The following is a 25507-nucleotide window of genomic DNA, read 5'->3' as shown; positions in this document are numbered from 1 at the left end:
GGTTTTAATTCTTTTACCATACGGTCCAGCGTTGCATCAGTTTGTCTGAAGCTCTTCTTTGATAACACCATATGTACAATCAACAAAGAACCAGCTTGCTTATATAGAGCATCTTAGTGTCTTCAGAATTTCCCCAATCACTTCACAACCAAATAAATTACTCCTTGAAAAAGAGTCACTGCTGTTCTAATTTAAGGCATATATATTACTGTTTCCCTGTTAAACAAACACACATTATAAAATTGAGCTCAGAATGGGCACTAACCGATGTGTACATTGGCAGAAAACTGGTAGATGCCAGTTATTGGTGCTGTAAATCGCCCAGTTGACAGATTCATTCCAGATCCTCTCAAGAATGCACCTTTTGCAAGCGGCTGTAGGAAAACAAAACATCTTTTTGTAGGAATGATAAATGAAACCAATGCAAAAAAAAACCATTGCCCATAAATCACTGTAGATACTACTAAATAGCAACAAACACATTGGCACCTTCTAATGCCTGGTATTTTAACGAGACATCAACAGATTTATTTGAAAATAGTTCAGTGGCTCTATTGTGACAGGCTAAAGAATTTCATAAGAAATGAATAAGTGGTTTCTAATTTTGCAAACATTAATTTCTAGGCCGTGCCTTACTTTGGTATTTGCAGTTAAGCACAGACACATTTTTCTACCATCTGTTATCTCATCAAGATATAAAATTATTTTATTACGCCTGCAGATTTAATACTTACTTGATTTAAGATGAGCACAAAATAAATAATCTCAAAGTACACAACTGTGGTTGAAGAGCAGGACTAAAAGAATTCTAGCTGAGTCCTCTTTAGAAGTCTGCTGGGGCTGAACAACTTATAAATCATTCATGGCCTAAGTAATTTTAGGGACGATGGGGGCCAGAAGAGTGGGACACACATTGTCATTGTCACTTTTAAAACCTCTTGTCCCCTCCATCCTCCCCATTATCATTATCTTTACCAACCCACTTACAGAGCTTTCCGCAGGCTCCCTCCACCCAAGTATGAGCCTGTCCATACGTTCCCAACTTACAGTTAAAGATAAACTACCTTCTTCTTATAGTTAAACAAGGAGAGACAAGGGCTGGGGATACACAATTTCTGAACATATATTCCTGGTGTGTGCCAGGATCATAGAATGAACCATACGCTCTTCAGTGTAGTCGGATTGTCACCTTATACAGTGGGCGGAATCTTCTGGTCCTGCTAGCAGCGGGAAGCTTGGTGGACAGGGAGTGGGGGGTGGGGGGGGGGACTTAATTTGGAGTGAGGCAAAAAATCAGTTTCCTGACGGTGGGATGAACTTTGGCAATTACAATCTTGGGACTTTAAAGGCAGGCTCAAGGTGGGTCGCATTCCCCGATGAACAATGTTGGGAAACCCTTTTGCATGCATTAGCTAATCATGCATGCTCATCAAAAGGCCACCTTGCCAGAATTAAGCTCCCCCCCATCTCGCAGTCAGAAATTAGAAGTTTCACTTTTATCGCTGCACAAAAGCAGTGTGCACTTGGCAAAGTACATTTCTTCCATGAGTTGCTGCTGCATTGTCCTCTTACGGAAGTATCTGTAAATGCCAGCCTATGCTTGAGACCGGACAGTGGCAGTGAAAGTTACGTGGAGGATGAGCAAGGAAGGGAGAGAAGGTTAGCGGAAAAGGGTGGAGAAGAGGCCGGGCAAAGGGATAGGCAGGCTGTCCGGGTGCCCTTTAAAATATGGAGCCTGGACCTTTGACCCTCATGAGATAACGGCGAGGATGACAACTTCCTCCCTGCCCCCGCCATCAGAATCGGCAAGCTCCCCGTGGATGCATATTTAATGAGCTGAAAAGAGCAAGATTAGCACATGGTCAGCTGTTCTGCCCCACAGCGGAAATCATTCCCACAACCGAACTTAGACATCAGAACAGAAGATTCCAGCCAGTGTTTATTAGATAATACATTTCCAGTCAAAAAAAAATTACTTCATAAAATGCTCAGAAGTTAATCGCTTATGCAGTTTCAAATTTTTACCTAAGATATAATTGTCTTAAAACTCAAAAAAGCTTCTGAGGAAAGATTTTTCTTTAGCTTTTAATGGCAATAAAAAAATTATCACAGATGCTGCTGATCACCAATAATTCCAGTTTCTGAATAACTCATAATAGGAAAAAAGAACCTGTATTTGTTAATAAATACCAGACTTAGCTGGAAAAAAAAGGCTTCAAAAATGTAATCTCACAGCTTTTTGGATAAAGCAAAGGAATTCTCAATTCCTCACAGGATGAGGGAACAGACCCATCGAACTGTCCAATCAAAGGCGAGGGGATTCAGCAAACTGCACATGCTCAGAATGCATAGGCATGATCAAATGCTGTTGGTTGCTGAAAGTATCCAATTAGAGCCCAAGCTTTTGGAACAGGCTGAAGATTTCAAATCGGAATTTCATATTGGGTTAATAAAAGACACAAACGATGTTTCTCCCTGGAATGTTAAGGCTGTATTATCAGCACCTGTTGCCTTGAGAAGGTTGTGGTGAGCCGATGCCTTGACTCATTGCAGTCCCTGTGGGATTGCTGTTTTTACATTGATGTTCAGTAGGAAATCCAGCAACAATGAAGGTGCAACAGTGTGTCCCCATTCTGGGTAGTGTGTATATAATTCACCTTTGTAATTTCACAATTTTTTTGTTTCATTTAAAGTCTTCTTTTGCACAATAGAAATTTCTGTCACTGAGTCTAACATGGCAACAAAGTTTTTTTAAACCAAAAATCTTGAAAATGTAGTAAACAGTGGGAAGGATAGTGCTGTGGGGTATTGGATACTGTTTGGTAAGTTTTCATAATCTTAAATAGGTTAACTGTATGTATTTATTAATTCCAAGAACTATGTACATATACAGGGTAAAAGATTCAAACTAGGAGCTGTCTCCATGCTTGCTTGTGCACCTGGCTCTGTCCAATACACTGACCCCTAGGTGTGGGTCACGTGTTCTCTTACATCAGTGTGGACTCCGTCCCATGTTAACCCTATGTGTGCCAGGCCCTTATACTAGAGGTAGTAACAGACTTCAGGAGGACATGGACTGGTGAAGTGGGCAGACTTGGCAGATGAAGCTGAATGCAGAGAATTGTGAAGTGATACATTTTGGAAGAAATAAAAATAAGGGGCAGTATAAACTAAATTGTGTAATTTTAAAAGGGGTACAGGAACAGAGAGACCCAGGAGTTCACACACACAAATCTTTGACAATAGCAGATCAATAATAAGACTGTCAGAAAAGCATGCAGGATTCTTGGCTTTATAGGGGCATTGAGTACAAAAGTAAGGAAGCTATGATAAGCCATTACCAATCTGATGAGGCCTCATCTAGACTATTGTGTCCTCCTGTAGGCCCTTTAAGAAGGAAAACATGGCTTTGGAGAGAGAGTGCTGAAGAGATTTAGCAGAATGGTAGCTGGGATGAGGAACTTCAGTCATGTGGAGCAACTAGTGAAGCTGGGGTTGTTCTCCTTAGGGCAAAGAAGATTAAGGGGAGATTTGATAGAGGGGTTCAAAATTAGGAGGGGCTTTGATAGGATTGATAGGGAGAAATTAGTTCCACTGGCAGGTGAGTCATTAACCAAAGGGCACAGATTTCACATAATTGGCAAGAAAAAAATCCAGCAGGGAAATTAAATTCTTTTATGCAGCAATTTTTTTATGATCTGGAATGAACTGCCTGAAACGATGGTGGAAGCAGATTGAACACTAGCTTTAAAAAGGCAAAATGAAGAATTTGCAAACAATGAAATCATCCAGGTAGTGAAGGGGAGGAAAAGACTGCATTTTCTGGCTGCCTGTGAACTCCAATCAAATCAAAGGCATTTAGAGCACCTTCCAAAGAGGCCGTAAGAGAGAGGAAGGATGAACTACATAGACTGCAATTTCCTAGGAGTGGGAGCAATAGTTAACATTCACATCAAAATGGTGTTTGATGATACTTTTCCAGTGAAATAACAACCTTCAATAGTTTCTGAATTAAGTTTCAATTTGACGAAGTGGTTGCTCCAGTGAACTTTTACCTTGTTGCCTTCAGAATACCATCACTCCTTCTACTCCCACCCAATGGGGTCTCAATTTCAGCTTCATACTGAATTTAATTGAATTTTAACCCAATATCATTGAACTTTATTCCATTCCACTCTTTACTTTCATACTTTGTCCTATTTCTTAAGCCTAAGATTCCACCTTTAAAATCTGTGTACCTGAACTCCTAAGGCTCTGTTCACACAACTCCTTTTACCATTTCATGTATCTGTCCTCTCCTTACTCCTGCTCCCAAAATATACCATCTTATACTTTTATCCATTAAAATTTCTCTGGTATCTATTTGCTGCAATCAGTAACCAACCTATGACTTCCTGTAGGAGTTTACAATCCTTTGTACAATGAATCACTTATACAATCTTTTCGTATTTTGCAAATGTCATTAATATGTTCCCATACCCAAGTCCAGATCATTTATATATATATATCCTGAAGAGCAATGGCCCCATTACTGAATCTTGAAGTACACCACTGTTTACCCAAAAAATATCCATTTACAACTATTCTTTGTAACCAATTTCTTACCCACAGTCACATTCTATTTAATATTCTGTGCCTTAATTTTATTGAATAGCTCCTTATCAAATGCTTTTGAATATTCACATCCACGCCATCCTCTACACTTTCTTTAGCAATACTATTATATTATTATACTAATATTATGATCCAGAAGTAGCAATCTCTTGGGTTTCTGCCCTTACTAATCCTGCTTTACCAGTGCTCGTGGCATCTTTACTTTGCTCCAAGTTGGTCCAGAAGATGGAAATCTCGATACACCTCTCCTCAGTTCACTTTCAGTCTCCAACATGAGTTGCTACATTTATTTGCAATAATACTAACAAGTAAATCACACAGACAGCACAATTCTTTATATTAACTCAATTAAGGCACCAGGCCTTTTATGCTTGAGCTGTGAATGTAGAAAGTCGCTTTGCCCCACAATCCGCTACCCACGCCAGCGGTAGCCTTTGCTCCCGTTCCTAGGAGAATTTAATGTAGACTCGCCTCTATGTAATTAATCCTCCTCTCTTTTGTAACCTCTTTACGAGGTGCTTTAAATGCCTTTGATTTGCTTGTAGTTCACCGTGAATTCAATGCAGCTAGAAAATACTGCTTTCCCCTGCACTAGCAGGATAGTTTAATTGTCTTGGATAGTCTTGGTTCCAAAGTGAAGAATTCATGGAATGAATTGTTATTTATGTCTTCAAAATGAGGTCTTCCTGGCTCAGTTAACAATTGAACCAGCTTTGTAAACATCTGACAACCAGATGAACTGGGGTAGTCAGTCTGGTGGAGATTAACTCTACCTTAGCCTTGACTAGGTACAGAAAACAAGGGCATTTCCTGACCTTGTACCCATGGAAGAGAATCTCAACACCTTGGAGTGTACATGCTGTGGAATGTTTTCCAAATGCTTAAATTAGTGACTCAAAATTTTGTACACTTTAATTTTCAGCATGTGTTTTAATGAGCAAGGTAATCCACCAGGAGAGAAGGTACTTCAAGGACATTGTACGGGATTTTCTGACCCCACCCATCATCCAGTCCCGCTGAAAGTCAATGGACTTTTGGCTGGGCTGCCGAATCTCCCACAGTGGGTCCAGCCATGACCGGGCCGGAAAATCTCAGCCATTAGGTTCACAGAGAGGAGTGGCATCTCAGTGTTGTAAAGCTGCAGCCACCCACTGCTCAACTTTATGACAGTCAGGGAACACCAGCTGTGGCTCAATTGGTAGCACTCTCACCTTCAAGTCACAAGGTTCTGAATTCAAGTCCCACTGCCAGGCTTGAACACAAAAATTAAGGCCAATACTCTGATGCAGTACTGAGGGAATGCTGCACTGTTGGGTGTGTTGGCTTTTGGATGTGGTGGGTGCAAATGACCCCGTGGCACTATTTTGAAGAATGCAGAGGAGTTACCCCCACCGTCTTGGTCAATATTTATCCCTCAATTGACATCACAAAGAACAGATTAAGTGGTCATTATCACATTGCCGTTTGTGGGAGCTTGCTGTGCACCAAACTGGCTTCTGTATTTCCTACATTAAAACAGTGAATACACTTCAAAGGTACTCCATTGGCTCTAGCACTTTGAGACGTTTGGTGGTTGTGAAAGACACTATATAAATGCAAATCTTCCTTTTCTTTTTTAGCAGCAAGAGGAAGCAAGGTTTGAGGCACAAGAGGTAGAGACAATAGTAACTCAAAGTAGGCAAGCTCTGAAATTCTGATACCATCAAAATGGGACATAGCCCAGTGTCTGTGGTATTGTGTTTAGGAGTTTATGGATCTCTATTCTTCATCATATATTCTTTCAGGGAGAAGTTCAGCCATCACAGCTTTGGATACCAGCTCATTATCTACCAATCAAATGTGGGCTCATCCAAGGGGATAGAGATCATAGTGTACACAATGAATAAAATTTATTGAAAACAGTTGTTTGTTTGTTGGTATGTTTCTCAAGCTGCTGATAACACATTTTCCTGAATCAACTCATTTCTTCATGGCCAACGACTCCACAATTGGGTGCTCCAAGACCTGTTCCTCCTTCCCAAACAAGTCTTCAGAATTCTGATTATCTGCTCCATAACAATTCAAGATGGTCCAAGGGTCACATTAAATCTAGTCTACAAGGTTGACTTACATTCAAGAGAGGTGTCACTAACCTGGTCACCAATCCATTGTCACCTGTCAGCTAACCCTTTTGTTTTTTTTCATTAATTCAAGGGATGTGGGCTTCGTTGGCTAGGCCAGCATATATTGCCCATCCCTAAATGCCCTATAGTGCTTTGCTTACCAATGCGGCACTGGTTGATTGCTGAAGAACGAAGGAGTCATGCAGATTCTAGGTTGTAAGCACTCAAGTGAAAATCCTCTCCTGTTAATAAAACTGAGGGTTGACTGTTGCACCCTTAACAACACCTAGGGGAAATCCTGTTAACCTATAAATGGAGTGAAAATCCATTGACATTACCTGGAGAACAAATGTTTAAAAGGTTTTATCTTTATCTCTTTCCCTGACTGAAGCCTTGCAACACCCAGACTCTTCCAATATCTCCTTCTGCCTGCAAACACACACTCACCACCTGTACTACTTCTTCAGTTCTCTGCTTGAAGGCAGTCCAGCCTCAGTAATGCAATGCCTGCACAGGCAGGGCAAGGAGGCAACACTCCAATCCACCCCTTCTGAAACAGGGGTCAAACCCCATGCTGTTGGCACCAATTTGATCCACAACAGCCATCTAGCCAACTGCCACCCACCCCTTTGGTTCAGAGGCAGGGACACTACCCACTGCACCACAAGACCTCCTCAGCACCAGTTATTGCCTTCAGAAGTGGCACAAACTACACCCTGCTGTGACCCGGTTACAACTGGAATGTATTTCATGGCTCTGCTAACTGCTTTCACACGGAGGTTTTTATTTACAGCTACCACTCCCAGCGAGCACACGATCTAAAGCCGCTTAGCACATCTGCACAACTCTATTAAGGGCTACACACTAACTCATTCCCATTCTCTCTGCTGTTACTTTCAGCTTGCCCTGTAGGAAAGGAGCAGAGCCAATGGGAGTTGGGAATAACTTTCACTCGGCTGGGAAAAGCTGCCATGGGCATAATAAGCTGAGGGAAGACACAGAGGTGCAGGTGAAAGGCTACTTGTAGATAGGTGTTCGGTTATTTCTCTTATCCCTTCTCTCTTCTCAAACCATCACACACAGACAGCATGGAAACCTGCTGCTGCATTGTACCACCACCCATCTGCTACTGCTAACCCTCATGTTATTATGAGCTAACAATTGTCCATTAGCCCCTCATCAAGGTCCATTAGGCAACCCAGGCGAGAAAAATGCACAGGCTAAGGGGAGAGAAACCTCCCAAAAATGTACCATTACCCACACTGGCACTTGCAAATACCAGGACATAAATCTCACAGATAATGAGTTAGAGGAGTGCGCACTGAGTGACGTGCTGGTTATAAGTGAGCAGGATGCAGGTGTACAAGACAGCCCAGGAAACAGTTCATCAGAGGCCAAGCACACATCTCAGCTCTACTGAAGAGGACGTAGGTTTTAGATGTCCAGTTTTTAATAGAAAAATAATTTCTATGGGCCAGCAATTGGTAAATGCACAGCACAGGGAGCTTCTGCAACATGTTGGAGGTGATCTACTAGCAATTCACATGCAGTTCTATACATGATATCAATACCCTGCAGTCAACCTCCCTCAAAGGAAAACTATATTTGGGCCCTCCATGTAGTAACTCTGACACCAGTAGTGGTATCCCTAATGGATACTCTCATACTGGCACCATACAGGCTCTCGACTCCATTATCTCCGCGCCTGGGGACAGGCTGGGGGATTTATATGAAAAGGGGCTTCAGTACATCACAGGTCTCCTTGAGTCTGCTCTCTCACAGATCAATGGAAGTGCTGAGCCGCAGCCCTTTGGCAGTGGCAATAGTGTAACGGGAGTGCCACTCACTCAGGGCGACACATCTGCCCCTCAGCCAAGCCTGCCATGATGCCATAAAACCAACTATGGCAAGCTTCCCTGACAACAACCTTAAAGGAAGCATTGAATGTAAAGGAGGAAAAATCCTCTAACAAGTCTGGCCTATCAGCCTAATTCTAAAAATGTACAGTGCAAATGAGGTTTATCGAAATCATTATTGGCCAGTGAAGGTCATTGTAAATGTGTTTATTCTTGTTTGGTGAAGCTTGTAGTCTCCTTCTAAGCATCCAATTGGAGTGTTGGAAGAAAATTACACACTACTTTACAAGAATCATATTACATTACATGTGCATGGCATCAGAATGGTATAATTTTCTAGGCATTGTAATTGCTTTGACACATTTCTGTACTATTTACTAGCTGCTGGAGAGCAGCATGTCAACTCCTGGGGACAATAGAAGGCAGGTTTATACCAGACTTCCAGCAGATCTCATTACCTTGACCAACACAGTATAATTAACTTGAGTTGCCTTTCACAATGAAGTGCAATACGATCGAGTGAAACCCAGTTATTATCATACCATTTTATTTCATAATCCGCTCATTAACAACTTCAAGACATGAAAGCATTTAATACACATCACATCCTTAGAATGCACCTCGATTTAGATCACAAAAGTTCCTCTTTAATGTGACGATTTCACCAAGTGACAACAAGTTAGCCACAAGGCAAAGCTCATTACACCAAGAGCTAAATCCTTTCCCATGTAACAACGTGAAAGTCCTGTCATTAAATTCATTCATTGCCATGGGAATAGCTCAAACTATTGCCTTAATCCCTTAATTTCATCGCACCTCTATAAATTCAGCAAAAGTTCTACAAGCCTCTCTCAATTCCCTGTTATCTCTGCAGTAAATCTCTCCACTTCAAATTCTGTTTCAAATCTTTCCCCAATGTTTTCACAAAGCAAGCACAGCAAATTCAACTGGATAAAACTTTATGCAAATTTGTTGTACATTCAGTCCAATCCGTGGCAGATTTTTGAAAGCTTGCTGGGGTAGATCTTGACTTTTGCGATGGTGTAAATGGGGTGACAGCATCAAATGTTTAACATCTCTCTCCATTTTTATTTCTGTTGAGTGTAAAGCTGCACCTATGAGCCAGGCAGGTAATGATATTGTCTCTGTTGCCTAGTCACTCCAGGAGTGCTCCACTTTCAGCTGGGAATAAGTTTCAAAACAGAATCCAAATCTAATCTGCCTCAAACAACCAAAATTCAGTTGCTTGGCAAAGTTCAGTTCACCAATATAGCATTGCAGCTCGGTGTTGCTTAGTTTACAAGATTTCTGTATTTCCCCAATTTAAATACTCTTAACTCCTCATGTATATCTTCATATTTCTTGGTCCTTAGAATTTTATTTGCACTTTCTTGCTATGTAGCTCTTTGATTCCAGGTAGTATCTGAATAAAGGGCTTTAGATTTTCTTACCGTCTGGAAGTTCTGAAGCTCTAAGAGAGTCCTTTTGTCCACAATAACCATCCCCTTCAGTTTACAATGAAAAGCTTCTTCTACTCTTTTGTATGGATGGATGTCCTCAAATGGGAGAGAAGGTGGTGGACTCAAACTTGCATGGACCTCTGTCAACATGGTTGCCCGTCTCTCTGCTGCTTCTGAGAAAGGCAAGCAAAAATACTGAACAATGAATGTCCAACAAAATTACCTCAAAAAAACAGGATGGAGTTGTGGTTAAAGCATTGTTTGATCCTATTTGTTTGATCCATTATTGCACCTGGAAACATTTGGGCTGGAATTTTCACGCAAACGGAGAGGTTCTATGTCTTGCAAAGATGGTGGCCGATCCTCGAATCTGGAAGTCCTGCCCATAAACCTGGCACCTGCCATTTTTCCAGTTGGTGGGGCAGGGAGGGGGCGTTGGGGGGGGGGGTGGAGGTGCGGTGATCAGTGGGGATGGATTCTAAGTTGCACATCTGTGGTTCAGGGTGGGAAAGCTGTCAAAACAGCTGACAGGACATTCAAAACTCCTGCCCCTTAAATAGTTGAAAATACTGTCTGCAGCGCTTTTTAAGAAAAATCAGTGCTTGATATTTCACTTTGTCTCTTGGCATAAGCCTGAAGGTTACCATAAAAGGATTAGTACTGCATGACTGATTTCATAACCTATCATTATCATGTTGGGGTGCCTGTCAGTTCACAGTTGACTGATAGCTTCAAGTACTTGTAACATTTTTGAATTGGGACAAGAGGGCTTTTCTCTGTTTTATTCATTTTTTCAACAGTGCTGAAGCACTGAGGTCGGCCTCTTGTCCAGCCTGCCTTTGCACCTTGCAGCCTCCAAACTCTTTCTGGGGTTGCCATCCATGATTCCCATTTTCACCCAGTCCCCGCCTCCCCCAGACCTAAAATCCGGACTTTGGAGCAATTCTTCCTGGGTTGGGTTTGCTGAGCTGGGAATTGTCCTGACTCTCAGGCCATGGGATCCATCATAGGAACAGGAATAGGCCATTCAGCCCATCGAGCCTGCTCCGCCATTCAATTAGAACATGGTTGATCTTCTACCTCAATACCACTTTTCCATGTTATCTCCATATTCCTTAATGTCATTAGCCTCCAGAAATCTATCAACTTCTGTTTTGAACGTGCTCAATGATCGAGTTTCCACAGCCCTCTGGGAGTAGAGAATTCCAAAGATTCACCACCCTCTGAGTGAAGAAATTCCCTCTTATCTCAGTCTTAAGTGGCCCATCCCTTATCCTGAGATTATGTCCCCTGGGTTTAGACTCACCAGCCAGGGAAAACATCTTATCTATATCCACCCTGTCACACTCTGTAGGAATTTTCCAAGTTTCAATAAGGCCACCCTTCATTCTTCGAAACTCAAGGGAATACAGTCCTAGTCTCCCGAATGTCTCCTCATAAGACAATCCCGCCACCCCAGGGATTAGTCTGGTGAACCTCCGTTTCACTCCCTCTATGGCAAGTATATCCCTCCTTAGATTATGTAAATGTCTGTGTCATAAAGTGGCTTCTGGTGTTATCATATTATATATTGGGGTCACAAAGAACAGTAAGGGAAATTTAGCGATGCAATGAGCTAATTGCAAATGTACATGACCGGCACGGGCAGGTCATAAAATTGCTGAAGAGTCAAATGGACTCGAAACACTAACTCTGTCTTCCTTTCCACAGATGCTGTGGGAACTGCTGAGTTTTTCCAGCATTTTTTGTTTCTTTTGTTCCAGATTTCCAGCATCCGCAGTATTTTGTCTTTATCATAAAACGGCAGAACTGGATCTTGTTCCTGCACATCTCTGGAATCATGCTGGCTGGCATTTTACTATTGGGTTACATTGCCACCACTAGAATTCTCCAATTACAGCACAAATTCATTAGACACGCCAGAATTCTGATAAGGGTGAAATTCTTCTAACCTCTATCTCATATAGCCCAGGGAAATAACATCTTTGCTGTAACCAAGTAAAACCCTTACTTCCTGTTCTTCTGAAGTGAATTGTCTAAAAGGTGTGTTGACTTGTTTTGGGTGTGACAGACTAATTGATGTTTTTTTAAAAGAGGATTTGTGGGTTGCTTTTGATGCATTTCGTTCATTGATAAACAAAACAACTCAATCTTCCACCATTTCTTTTAATTGGGTGGAAAGCAGCTCCTGGCCTGTACAAAGTCGAATGGCCGACGCAATCAGTAATTATTGGGACTGGGGCTGCAGGGATGGTTGGGGAGAGGGCTGGTGGTGGGGGTGAAGCAGTGGGGAAAGCAATCCCGCAGGAGGGAGTGTATCTGGGGGAAGGGGACCTTAGCTTGCCTCGTGGGGTCCAAAGGAAAACGTAAGTGCATAAGAAATAGGAGCAGGAATAAACCATATGGCTTCTCGAGCTTGCTCCACCATTCAATACAATCATGGCTGCACCTCTCCCTCAATTCCACTTTCCCACACCCCCCACTCCCAATATCCCATTCACCCCCCCATATCCCATTCAACCCCCCCATATCCCACTCGCTACCCCCCTATATCCCACTCGCTACCCCCCCATATCCCACTCGCTACCCCCCCATATCCCACTCGCTACCCCCCCATATCCCACTCGCTACCCCCATATCCCACTGCCTACTCCCCCATATCCCACTCGCTCACCCCCATATCCCAATTGCAGCCCCCATATCCCACTCGCTCCCCCACCATTTCCAACTCACTCCCCCCCATATCCCACTTGCTCCCCCACATTTCCCACTCGCTCCCCCCACCATACCCCACTCCCCCCGCAATATCCCTTAATTCCCTGAGAGACAAAGCATCCGTTTAGCATTAAATATTTTCAACAATGGAGCATCCACAACCCTCTGAAGTAGATAATTCCAAAGATTCACAGCCATTTGAGTGAAGAAATTTGTTCTCATCTCAGCCCTAAGTGCTCTTATCCTGGAACTGTGTGCCCCTGTGTTCTAGATTCTGCATCCAGGGTGAACAACCTTTCAGTGTTTACTCTGTCAAACCCCTTTAGGATTATGTACGTTTCAATTAGGTTACCATTCACTCTAGAGAGCATAGGCTCAATTTACTCAGCCTCTCATCATCGGATAACCCCTTCAACCCAGGAACCAATCTAGTGAACCTTCACTCTACTGCCTCCAATACAAGTATGGAGCCCAAAACTGCGCACAGTACACCAAATGACATCTTAAAAAACCTCTGTAAAACTGTAGGAAGACATCCTTATTCTCATACTGCAATCCCTTGCAATAAAGGCCAACATGCCATTTGCCTTCCTAATTGCTTGCTGTATCTGCATGCTAACTTTCAGTGTTCCTTGTACGATACACCCAAGTCTCTCTGACCATCAATGTTTGGAAAAAACCAAGTACAACCCAGGCATTTGCATAACTAGTGAAAATATAGAATAACTAATGTGTGTGGAAATGTATAAAACGTAACTCAATATAGAATTTGTGAAACATTGTTTTATATTATATAAACAGGTCTGTTCATGGATTCCCCATCAAAAAATGGCTGGACCATAAATGTAAGGTTGAATCAAGGTGCAAACTAGTTACCCTCCATTTTCTAATCCCCCACTGGGACCAATCCACCCCAGATACCCCCAGGCCTAATTGAAATTTCAGGCTGAATGATTATCTTACATACACAAATCAAATGCCTCCTGAAGATCCATACACAAACATGCACATCCGTTACATTCCCTTTACCTTCAATTCAATTAGTTATTCACAAACTTCCTTTTACAAATCCATGCTGACTCTCTCCAATTATCTGATGCATTTAAAGCACTCGCTCTCTTCATCCAGTATGGACACAAGCTTAGCTCCAATCGAGGCATGGGTAACTCTCTTAGAATTGCCTTTGCTGAACTCAGTTTAATGTTTGCCACCCTCCTGAACTTTGGCACAATTCCTGCTTCCAGAGTTTTCTGAAAAGCTGGTGCCACGGGTCTCTTCTCCCAAACCTTCTTCCAAATCCCAGGATGCATACCATTCAGGTGCAGTGACTTTTCTACTTGTAGCCCCAGTAACCTCTCTACCTGCCCTTTCCTATTCAGGAAGGCAGGATCTTAGGAAGTTTTAAACAGCTGCCGCTTGGCTCCACTTAGTGACTTGTCTGAGAGGTGTTCTCACATTGTCAGCATCAAGAGCTTCATCAATATGAGGTTCTCATGGTCCAGCTGAGGAGCAGTATATGAACGCTGGCTGAGACTACGACTTGAATTTGGATGCTACCCTTCAGTATTAGGCGCACTAGGCCACTTTAAAAACCTTGCCGCATGTCACAGAGCAGCGGGACGTGGGTGCAAACCTATAATTCTTTGTGGCCAGGTTTTGTTTCTAGCTGCTGGGGTGCCAAGTATGAAACTTGTGGTTTCCTTTCGGATGGGAAGAATGAGTCACTCCAGCTGGGAGAACAATGTGCACACAGTAGAAAACAAAACAATATGCAGTAACTTGTTATTATGTATAGATTTCCTTCATAACATGAATGGAAAACAGAGTGAAGACTGTTCACCTAATATACTGATAATGCCACAATTACTAAAAGACACCAGCTTATTGTTCTGAAGAAGAGTAAGTCGACTCAAAATGTTAACTCTCTTTCTCCACAGATGCTACCAGGCCTGCTGAGTATTTCCTGCCCAGCCTGTCCCACGTGGGTTAAGGAAACAGTATAATGATTAAGGCTAGAGATTCCCTGACAAGCTATTGGATCAGTGTCCTGCAATGCTATATGCCACTGAACAACATAGGTCAGAAGGGGCCCGAGATTGACCCCTGACCCATGTTGTTAGTTAATTAGTAAGTTGCAGTGAGGCTGGAGGGATGGTCATTACAGTTGACTTGATGGATTTGGTATTGATAGAGGTATTCAAAATCCTGAAGGGTCTGTTCAGACAGCATAGGGAGAAACTTTTCCCATTGGTGTAAGGGTTGAGAACCTAGGGACAAAGATGTAAGCTGATTGGCAAAAGAAGCAATGGCAACATGAGGAAAAACAGTTTCACACAGCAAACAGTTAGGATCTGGAATGTACTGACTGAGACTGTGGCAGAGGCAGATTCAATCATGGTTTTCAAAGAGAATTGGATCATTATCAGAAAAGGCAATATTTGCAGAACTATGGGGAAAAGATGGGGGAGTGGCACTAGGTGAATTGCTCTTGCAGAGAGCCAGCACAGACATGATGGGCCAAACAGCCTCCTTCTGCACTGTAGTTACTCCATTCTATAAGAATGTGGATTTAAGAGCAGGAGTAGGCCACTCGGCCCTTCGAGCCTGCTCTGCTATTCGATAAGGTCATGGCTGATCTGGTTGTGGCCTCAACTCCACTTTCTTGTCTGACCACAACACCCCCCCGCCCCCCCCCCCCAACCACCACCAAAGCCCTTGACTCCCTTGTCTATCAAAAATCTATCTAACCCAGCCTTGACTTCTGTGTCCCTGAGGAGGAGAAACAAGCCAGGGTTTGCACTCCAGGTTATTGGCCTGTGACTCCTGTAGGGCGAAGGTAAGGGAAACTTCAAAAGTTTACCATTCAAATGAGCGGTTTTATGAGAATCTGAATTGGGACAATTCATCCTGTGCCATTCACAAAAATGATAAATTATGCAGCAGATATTCCAGAACTATTGATGTACCACATTATCAATGTGGACAATTGAAGCTGTCATTGATATCACATCAAAAGTATTTTTTATTCATACATGGGATGTAGACTGCGCTGAATAGGCCTACATTTATTGCCCATCCTTAATTGCCCTTGGTGGTGGTGAGTCCCCTTCTTGAACTGCAGCAGTCCATGTGTATTGGGTTTTCAAATCAGAGATCATGGTAACACTTTAAAACCGAGGCAAATGGAGTCAGTTTTAACCTGGTGGGTGGTGGGTGGCAGTTAAAAACAAGGTTACTTGCCCTCTCTGACCTCACCCCTTTCCTGCCATCTTAACCCGCTGCATTTGGCAAACTGATGAAGCACTCTCCTAAAATAGGCGGGAAGCCTCATGAATTTTGGCAACTTGAGGTCCAATTATTTCAATAGGGCCTCGATGGCATTTGAACGAGGGCCTGGGCAGGGAATTCACTGTGGCTTTCCAACATGGCTGAAGCAGGTCAGCAGCTGGTGGGAAGGATGAAGGGGCCAACCAACTAAGATCAAAAACTTTCCTTTGTGTGGCCAGGAAGATGTAGCCTCCTGCTTGCCCCTCACTCTGCCACTGCCATCCAGTTGGGCTCTTACCATCAATGCCCTCTCCTCACTACTGACCTGGAAGCTGGCAGGTGGCCAAGGGTCACTGGATCTCCTGCTGTTGATAGCCACTCTGCACTTCCAAGTGAAGTGGCCCAGTAGCAGATAAATGAGGCCCAGTGGTTAAAATCACAGTAGCCTCGTGCTGCTTCTGGCAGACAAGAAGCTAACATGCCAGTCCCGTATCTGACTGGAAAGATCAATAATGACAACGAGCAGCTCTAATTGGTTGTATCAAAAAAGAAGTGACAATTTAAGTCCCATTCCCTGACCCAGACTGCAATGGGGGCACAGAGATCGTAGAATCACCATGACTTTTAAATAAAGAGCAAGCTCTTGGCCCTCTACTCCTTTACAATACCACAATAGTTAAAGAAGGATCACAAACTAATGCAGATTCTTAAACCCCAACCCAGGCTTTAAATTTACATCCTGTATCTGTCATACAAGGGGGTAGAAATGAGCCATGGGGACAAACACATAGGTTGCATCCAATAGTCAGCTTCATTGACCCCACTAGAACTGGCCATTGGGCAGGAGGTTATAAAAGGAACTTCTGCCTCCACAGCTCTGTTGGCAATCCATGTTACAAGTACCCGTAATGGACATATTCACAACCTACCTCTTATCATATCTTTAAATTCACGTAGCAATATCTCTTGTGTGACCTCAGCTCCAGCAGGTCCAGGTGGTCCGGGGGGTCCTGGAGGTCCTGGCGGGCCAAAGAGGCTAGGCTTAGGAATAACGTAGAAAAACGTCATTGGACAATAATCCTGGCTTGGTGTGTATAGAACGTTCTTAATCAAGTCAAAAAACCAAAAGCAAAGTAACTGCTATGTTGGCTGTGGGGTAAGTTTAACCTAACTTGTTTTAGGGCTGGAAACTCACAGGATCAGGTAGAATGCTGGTTTTACAATATTACCCTCCAGCAACTTCAGTGGAGAGTAAAATAGGGCAGGGTATAAAAATCCAGCATGACAACCCAAACCACCAGTCTCCAGATGGGCAAATTAGGTTAAAATTGTTCCTGAACCAAATTAAAATTATCACTGAACATTCATCTTCATATTACGCAGTTTCTTTTTCACATCTTTACAATATTAGGAAGCTGTATGATGAATACATCTATAAAAGGAGCGAGTTCCTTTCCACAAATTCTGCAATTACTTTAAATCTATGTCTCCAGTTTTTTTTGACTCTTCTGTCAAAGTAAATAGGTCATCCCTATTTACTCTATCTAGACCCCTCATAATTTTACACACCCTTCAATTAAGTCACCCCTCAGCCTCCTTTGTTTCAAGGAAAACAACGCCAGCCAATCTAACCTTTCCTTATAGCTAAAATTTTCCAATCCTGGTAACATTCTTGCAAATCTCCTGTGCACCCTCTCCAGTATAATCACATCTTTCCTGTAATGTGGTGACCAGAACTCTACGCACTACTCAAGCTGTGATCTAACTAGTGTTGCATTGCTTCTCGTGAGGCATAAATTGCTGTTCCCTTTACATTTGGTATTCTTGTGAATTGTCCTGATGAGTGCAAGACAACAAGCTTCGACAACGTCTTTTTTCAGCAATACTCAAGTTCTGTACTACCCAACGATTAGTGTTGTGTACAGTTCTGGCAGTCCTTCCCTGCCCTTATAATCTATGCCTTGACTAATAAAGGAAAGCATGCCATTTGTCTTCTTAACCATCTTATCGACATACCCTGCTACCTTTAAGGATCTGTGGACGTACACTCCAAGGCCCTTCCTCCACACTACTCACAATCCTCCCAAATATTGTGTGTTCCTCTGTCTTGTTGGGCTTCTCAAAATTCATTACCTCACATTTTTCTGAATTCCATTTTCCACCAATCTGTCTAACTTATCAGACCTTCTGTATCTTCCTGTAGTCTAAAACTTTCCTCCTCACTGTCAACCACATGGCCAATTTTTGTACCATTGCAGACTTCTTTACCATGCCCCCTACATTTGAGTCTAAATCATTAATATAAACTACAAAAAGCCAGGGACCAAGTGAGCGCTGTAGAACCCCACAAGTGGTAGCGTGCAAGGCACAAAAACACCTGTCAACCATTACCTTTTGCTTCCTGCGATAGGTCAATTTTGCATCCAATTTGCTCTGCTCCATTGGACCCCAAGGGCTTTTACTTTTTTGACCAGCCTGCCAAGACAGACCTTGTCAAAAGCCTTACTAAAGTCCATGTAGAGCACATCCAGCCCACTGCCCTCACAGCACCCCTGGGTTACAGAGAGGGGGTTGGGGGGAAAGAAAGTCAGCCAGGGTTCTCACTCGTGTTGTCAAACCACCCCTGCTGAATCTTTGTGCATGCGGGCATGGGCATTTGTAGGATTGGGTTAAGCCATGATTCCCTGCCAACATTTACTGTCATAGCTCATACATATTGGGCAAGGTACCTGATGCCCATGGAACCATATCCCGGTATGGAGTCATGATCCGGGGAGGAGGAGAGTTGGAAGAAACAGGTGTAAAGACAAAAAAAAAATATGAAGATACCAATACTTTCTTCCGGTTGGCCTTGCATTTCTTGCTTTTCTTGACTCCATCTCGTTGTACAAATTTTATCCAGGATGAATGTGGATCCACTGGGCGATGCTCTCGACTTTCTGGGAGCTAGGAATAAACAAAAAAATTATCTCTCCAGACAGTAGAGTAGCCTGGATATGACAGTGCTCTGTCTGCCATTTCCTCAGCTGTTGCTGTATTGCTGTTTGATAAAAACAGCATCAAGTAATCACAACAGAAAGCTGGAAGCCACTGCTCCATATATTTTAACAATGTCACTCGATCATGGAAGATACTGTTCAGAAATTCCATGCATCTTTCAGTTTGCTACATTTTTATGCTTACTTGTCATTTCGTGTATTGTTCCCCTTTCATTCTCACCCCTCTCCCACAATGACGATTGTGGTCATCACCGAGGTATGGTTCTACAGGCGCTGACACACAATTGCTTCCTTAACCAACTGGTCATTCTTAATAATGAACTTAAACAGCAAGAGTCAACAAGCTACTTTTAAAAAATTCATTCATCGGATATTATCATCACTGTCCAGCCCACCCCTAATTGCCCTTGAGAAGGTGATGGTGAGCTGCTTTCTCGAACGCCAATGCATTCCATGTGGTGTAGGTACACCCACAGTGCTGTTAGGGAGGGTAGCTCTTCTGTAGTGGTTTGTTGCCACTGGTGGTTTACAAGGCCGTATCAGAAAGAAGTTAAAAGTCTACCACACTGCTGTGAGTCTTGAGGCCAGATGGCTAAGGACAGCAGATTGTCTTAGAAATCCATCTGGTTTACTAATGTACTTCAGGGAAGGCAATCAGCAGTTTCATGATCATCCAGCTTTTTAATTCCAGTTTTATTAATTCATTGAATTTAAATTCCCCCAGCTGCCATTGGAACTCAAGTCTCAAGAGCATTAGTCCAAGCCTCGGGATCACTAGTCCAGTAACATTACCACTGTGCTATCATCTGCTTTATTGGCCTCACCCCAATGTCCAATCAAAAACATTTCACAGCAGGGGTGACTGGATAGCAATCAGGACCAGATGCCCTCCCTTACAGGGGCCATGGCTAATTGCACTGCTCCTTAAGCAGCGGGATGTTCAAGGATGATTGCACAAGGCTCAGCACTGTTCCACACTCCTCAGATGCTGAAGCAGTCTGTGTCCAAATGCAGCATGACATGGACAATATTCAGATTTGGGCTGATAAGTGGCGAGTAACATTTGCGTCACACAGGTGCCAGACAATGACCATCTCCAACAAGAGAGAATCCAACCATCTCCCCTTGACAGTCAATGGCATTACCATTACTGAATCCCCTATTAACATCCTAGGGGTTACCATTGACCAGAAACTGAACTGGACCTGCCATATAAATTCTGTGGCTACAAGAGCAGGTCGGAGGCTGGGAATCTTGTGGAGTATAACTCACCTCCTGACTCCCCAAAGCTTGTCCATCATCGACAAGACACAAGTCAGGAGCGCGATGGAATACTCTCCACTTGCTACAACACTCAAGAAGCTTGACACCATCCAGGACAAAGCAGCCCACTTGAGTGGCACCCCATCCACAAATATTCACTCCCACCACCACCAACATACAGAGACAGCAGAGTGTACCATCTACAAGAAGCACGGCAGCAACTTACCGAGGTGCCTTAGTCAGCACCTTCCAAACCCACGACCTCTACCACCTAGAAGGACAAGGGAATCAGATGCATGGGAACAGCACCACCTGCAAGTTCTCCAAGCAACTCACCATCCTGACATGGAACTATATCAGCATTCCTTCATCGTCGGTGGGTCAAAATCCTGGAACTCCCTTCCTAACAGCACTGTGGGTGTTGCTACACCACATGGACTGCAGTGGTTAAAGAAGGCAGCTCACCACCACCTTCTCAAGTGCAATTAGGGATGGACAATAAATGCTGGCCTAGCCAGCGATGTCCACAGCCCATGAACAAATATAAAAAGGCCACACCTCAGCACAGGTTAATGACCTTCTTTTCTAACCCGGCATCATAGCTTCCAATCTATTTGTCTATTAAGCGTTCCTGGGACCGTAGTATCAAGAAATATTATGGAAGTTAAGGAAAGTTTATCACCTTTTACTTTGCCGCCTAAAGCAAACATTACTCTTATTTATTGTTGTTAAAGCTCTTGGGCTGGATTTTACGTTTCTCGCTGGGGTGAGGGAGGCAGAATGGGTGCTCCGCTTACTCCTGCCCCTGCCATTTCTGCTAGTTCAACAAAGCGTCCGATGGCCTATTCATGGTCGACTGGCAGGAAGGAGGTCAACTCGAGCCGCAAAGCGGGGTCTCTGCGCCCAATCGGCACGGTAGGCTGGGACATCATGTGGCAGAGGGGTAATGCTGGGAACAGGAAGTCAGTCACATCTAGGATTGTAAAGACCTCTTGTTCTCAGAATCAGTCTTCATTTTATATTGAAGGTTCAAAAAAAATTCTTAAAGTGTCATTGAAAACATACAGGCGCTGCCACCATCCCCAGCAGAATCAGCCGGTACAATCAATCATGGTCCCGGTGTCAGGCTTTTTCTACTGCCCTTGTGCCCCCTTGCTATAGCTGCAGTAAAAGACTCCCAAACTTTCCTTGTCAGACGCCCGAAAAATGCAGTGGGCAACAACAGATTGCGGACGATTGGACTGTTAATAGCTCGGTAGCTAATGATTTCAAAATGGCAGGCGGGCTGCCAATTTTGGCCCCTGCTCCCTTTACGCAATTTGGGAGTCTGATGTGATGACATAGTATTGCCAACATGGTGTCATCACGCCAAATTTTGCACAGGATGGGGTTTGGGGGTAAGTGCACCTGATTTGAGAACATAAAATCCAGCCCCTTGTGTGTGTTGCAAGTCAAGAGCACCAAAAAGCAGGTTTAACGATTAATAACACAGGTCTGGATTAGCAAATGCTGCAAGCACATTTGGGTCTCATTTTCCATCCATTAATGCTCTTTGTTAAAACATACTGTTAAAAATATTTTGCCAAGAGCAAAACATGTAATGCTTTAAAAGGATTACATGTTGTGGTTTCCTTCTCCAAAGGTCACAGGTTTTAAACTGCCATTTCATTTCTTGGTGGGGAGGGGGCGTGGAGGGTTGGGGGGTGAATATATTTATTGCTGAAGAGCTAAGCTTCTGTGCTCTTGTACACAGGGAGTCAAAATCAGGTGCACTCTTCAGGTGAATTGTGGTTGGGGATAATTATATCAGGTATTAATGTGTAAGTGGTCTGAAATAATAGATATTCACTCCTATCTTGAAACAGGACAATGTGTCCTTATTTTTATATATAAACTGAAGTGTGTTATTCATACTTATAAAACAAAGCTTGTGGCACTTTGGGGAGCAGAGTTGCTTTGGCCCCGAGGAGAATCACTACAGCACAAGCTAAGGAGCTGGGCGATGCAGAAGTGCCATGTCTGGCAGGATGCTGTAACTACAACATGACAAGTTTACATAAGTAGTTTCCTTTATAAATGGACCTTATGGCCAGGATTGTACAACCCCTCCACGGCGTGTTTCCCCACAGCGGATGTGGTGAGCCATTTAAATCTCCATTCAGTTTGGCAGGACCGTAATATCCCACCGGGTGGTCGAAGGACATAAAATCCTGGCCTATAAAGAAAAGCTGATAGGAAAGTGTGACAAAAACACAATGTGACAGCAAGAAGTAAGGCTTTCTGGAAAGCAAGTGCACATTGACATATGATTTTTAATATATTTTGAAACTTAAAGTTTAGTCACTGTGTATACGGATCAGGGCACTGGAATAATTTTTTTTTATTAATTCACAGGATGTGGGCTTCACTGGAGGGGCCAGCATTTATTTCCCATCCCTTGTTGCCCTTGAGATGGTGGTGGTAAGCTGCTTTCTTGAACTGCTCCAGTGCTGTTAGGAAGGGAGTTCCATGATTTTGACCCAGCGACAGTGAAGGAACGGCGATATATTTCCAAGTCAGGATGGTGAGTTAATTGGAGGGGATCGTCCAGATGGTGATGTTCCCATCTATCTGCTGCCCTTGTCCTTCTCGGTGGTAGCGGTTGTAGGTTTGGAAGGTGCTGTCTAAGGAGCCTGGGTGAATTCCTACAGTGCACCTTGTAGATGGTACTGCGGTACTGCTGCTACTGTGTGGAGGGAGTTAATGTTTGTGGATGTGGTGCCAATCAAGCGGGCTGCTTTGTCCTGGGTGGTGTCCAGCATCTTCAGTGTTGTGGGAGCTGCACTCATCCAAGCAATGGAGAGCATTCCATCACACTCCTGACTTGTGCCTTGTAGCTGGTGGACAGGCTTTGGGGAGTCAGGAGGTGAGTTACTCATTGCAAGATTCCTAGCCTCTGACCTACTCTTATAGCCACAGTATTTATATGGCTAGTCCAGTTCAGTTTCTGGTCAATGGTAACCCCCGGGATGTTGATAGTGGGGGATTCGGTGATGGTAATGCCATTGAACATCAAGGGGTGATGGTTGGATTCTCTCTTGTTAGAGATGGTCATTGCCTGACACTTGTGTGGCGCAAATGTTACTTGCCACTTGTCAGTCCAAGCCTGGATATTGTCCAGGTCTTACTGCATTTGGACATGGGACTGCTTCAGTATCTGAGGAATTCTGAATGGTGCTGAACATTGTGCAATCATCAGCGAACATCCCCACTTCTGACTTTATGTTGGAAGGAAGGTAATGTTGAAGCGCTGAAGATGGTTGAGCCTAGGATACTACCCTGAGGAACTCCTGCAGTGATGTCCTGGAGCTGATATGACTGACCTCCAACAACCACAACCATCTTCCTTTGTGCTGGGTATGACTCCAACCAGCAGGGAGCTTCCCCCCTGATTCCCACTGACTCCAGTTTTGCTAGGGCTCCTTGCTGCCATACTCAGTCAAATGCTGCCTTGAGGTCAAGGGCAGTCACTCTCACCTCACCTCGGGAGTTCAGCTCTTTTGTCCATGTTTGAACCAAGGCTGTAATGAGGTCAGGAGCTGAGTGGCCCTGGCGGAACCCAAACTGGGCATCAGGGAAAGGTTATTGCTAAGCAAGTCTGTCGCTTGATAGCACTGCTGATGACACTTTTCTTTACTTTACTGATGATTGAGAGTGAACTGATGGGACGGTAGTTGGCCGGGTTGGATTTGTCCTGCTTTTTGTGCATAGGACACACCTGAGCAATTTTCCACATAGCCGGGTAGATGTCACTGTTGTAGCTGTACTGGAACAGCTTGGCTAGGGCTGCGGCAAGTTCTGGAGCACAAGTCTTCAGTACTATTGCCTGAATATTGTCAGGGCCCATAGCCTTTGCAGTATCCAGTGCCTTCAGCTGTTTCTTGATATCACTTGGAGTGAATAGAATTGGCTGAAGACTAGCATCTGTGATGCTGGGGACCTCCGGAGGAGGCCGAGATGGATCATCCACTTGGCACTTCTGGCTGAAGATTGTTGCGAATGTTTCAGCCTTATCTTTTGCCATGCTGTGCTAGGCTCCTCCATTGTTGAGAATGGGGGTATTTGTGGAGCCTCCTTCTTCAGTGAGTTGTCCACCACCATTCATGACTGGATGTGGCAGGACTGCAGAGCTTAGATCTGATCTGTTGGTTGTGGGATTGCTTAGTCCTGTCTATCACTTGCTGTTTATGCTGTTTGGCACACAAGTAGTCCTGTGTTTTAGCTTCACCAGGTTGACACATCATTTTTAGGTATGCCTGGTGCTGCTCCTGGCATGCCTTCCTGCACTCTTCATTGAACCAGGGTTGATCCCCTGGTTTGATGGTAATGGTAGAGTGGGGGATATGCCGGGCCATGAGGAACAGATTGTTTGAGTGCAATTCTGCTGCTGCTGATGGCCCACAGCACCTCATGGATACCCAGTCTTGAGTTGTCAGATCTGTTCGAAATTGATCCCATATAGCACGGTGGTAGTGCCACACAACACAATGGAGGTTATCCTCAATGTGAAGGTGGGGACTTCATCTCCACAATGACTGTGCAGTGGTCACTCCTACCAATACTGTCATGGACAGATGCATCTGCAGGAGGCAGGTTGGTGAGGATGAGGTCAAGTATTTTTTTCCCTCTTGTTGGTTCCCTCATTGCCTGCCGCAGACCTAGTTTAGCAGCTATGTCATTTAGCACTCAGTAGTGGTGCTACCGAGCCACTCTTGGTGATGGACATTGAAGTCGCCCACCCTGAGTATATTCTGTGCCCTTGCCATCCTCAGTGCTTCCTCCAAGTGATGTGCAACATGGAGGAGCACTGATTCATCAGCTGAGGGAGGGCGGTACATGGTAATCAGCAGATTTCCTTGCCCGTGTTTGACCTGATGCCATAAGACTTCATGGGGTCCGGAGTCGATGCTGAGAACTCACAGGGCAACTCCCTCTCAATTTTACACCACTGTGCCTCTGCTGGATCTATCCTGCCTGTAGGAATAATGCTCTTCTTTGAATAGTGCCCTGGCATCTTTCACACTCACTGGGAGAGCAGTCTAATGTCTCACCCAATAGTATAGCACTCCCTTACTACCACACTGAAGTGTCAGCTTCAATCAGAATATCACTGTAACTAAATTAAACCTACATCTCAATTTAAGAGTCAAATTTAAACAGGCTTAATATTACCCTATTGTTGCCAGTTTAGT

At 43.8% G+C, this 25507-nt stretch overlaps 1 protein-coding gene across 5 annotated transcripts in view; it reads right to left on the bottom strand.

Annotated features, from left to right (window-relative positions):
* Positions 1-25507, bottom strand: part of c1qtnf12 (C1q and TNF related 12) — a 66318-nt gene that overhangs the window by 23735 nt on the left and 17076 nt on the right. For 3 of the 5 annotated variants that reach the window (XM_041206582.1, XM_041206585.1, XM_041206584.1), the window contains 4 exons: positions 18844-18960; positions 16944-17055; positions 10024-10205; positions 266-374 (listed from right to left, as the gene is read on the bottom strand). In XM_041206582.1, coding sequence (XP_041062516.1) covers positions 266-374; positions 10024-10205; positions 16944-17055; positions 18844-18960 — 520 coding nt within the window. The remainder of the gene's footprint in view (positions 1-265; positions 375-10023; positions 10206-16943; positions 17056-18843; positions 18961-25507) is intronic. The other 2 variants (XM_041206583.1, XM_041206586.1) reach the window with 1 other exon arrangement.

The sequence above is a fragment of the Carcharodon carcharias genome, chromosome 15, assembly GCF_017639515.1.
Source record: "Carcharodon carcharias isolate sCarCar2 chromosome 15, sCarCar2.pri, whole genome shotgun sequence".
Taxonomy (NCBI): Eukaryota; Metazoa; Chordata; class Chondrichthyes; order Lamniformes; family Lamnidae; genus Carcharodon; species Carcharodon carcharias.
Note: the sequence above shows the minus strand (reverse complement) of the source record. Positions and strands in the feature narration are given on the sequence as shown.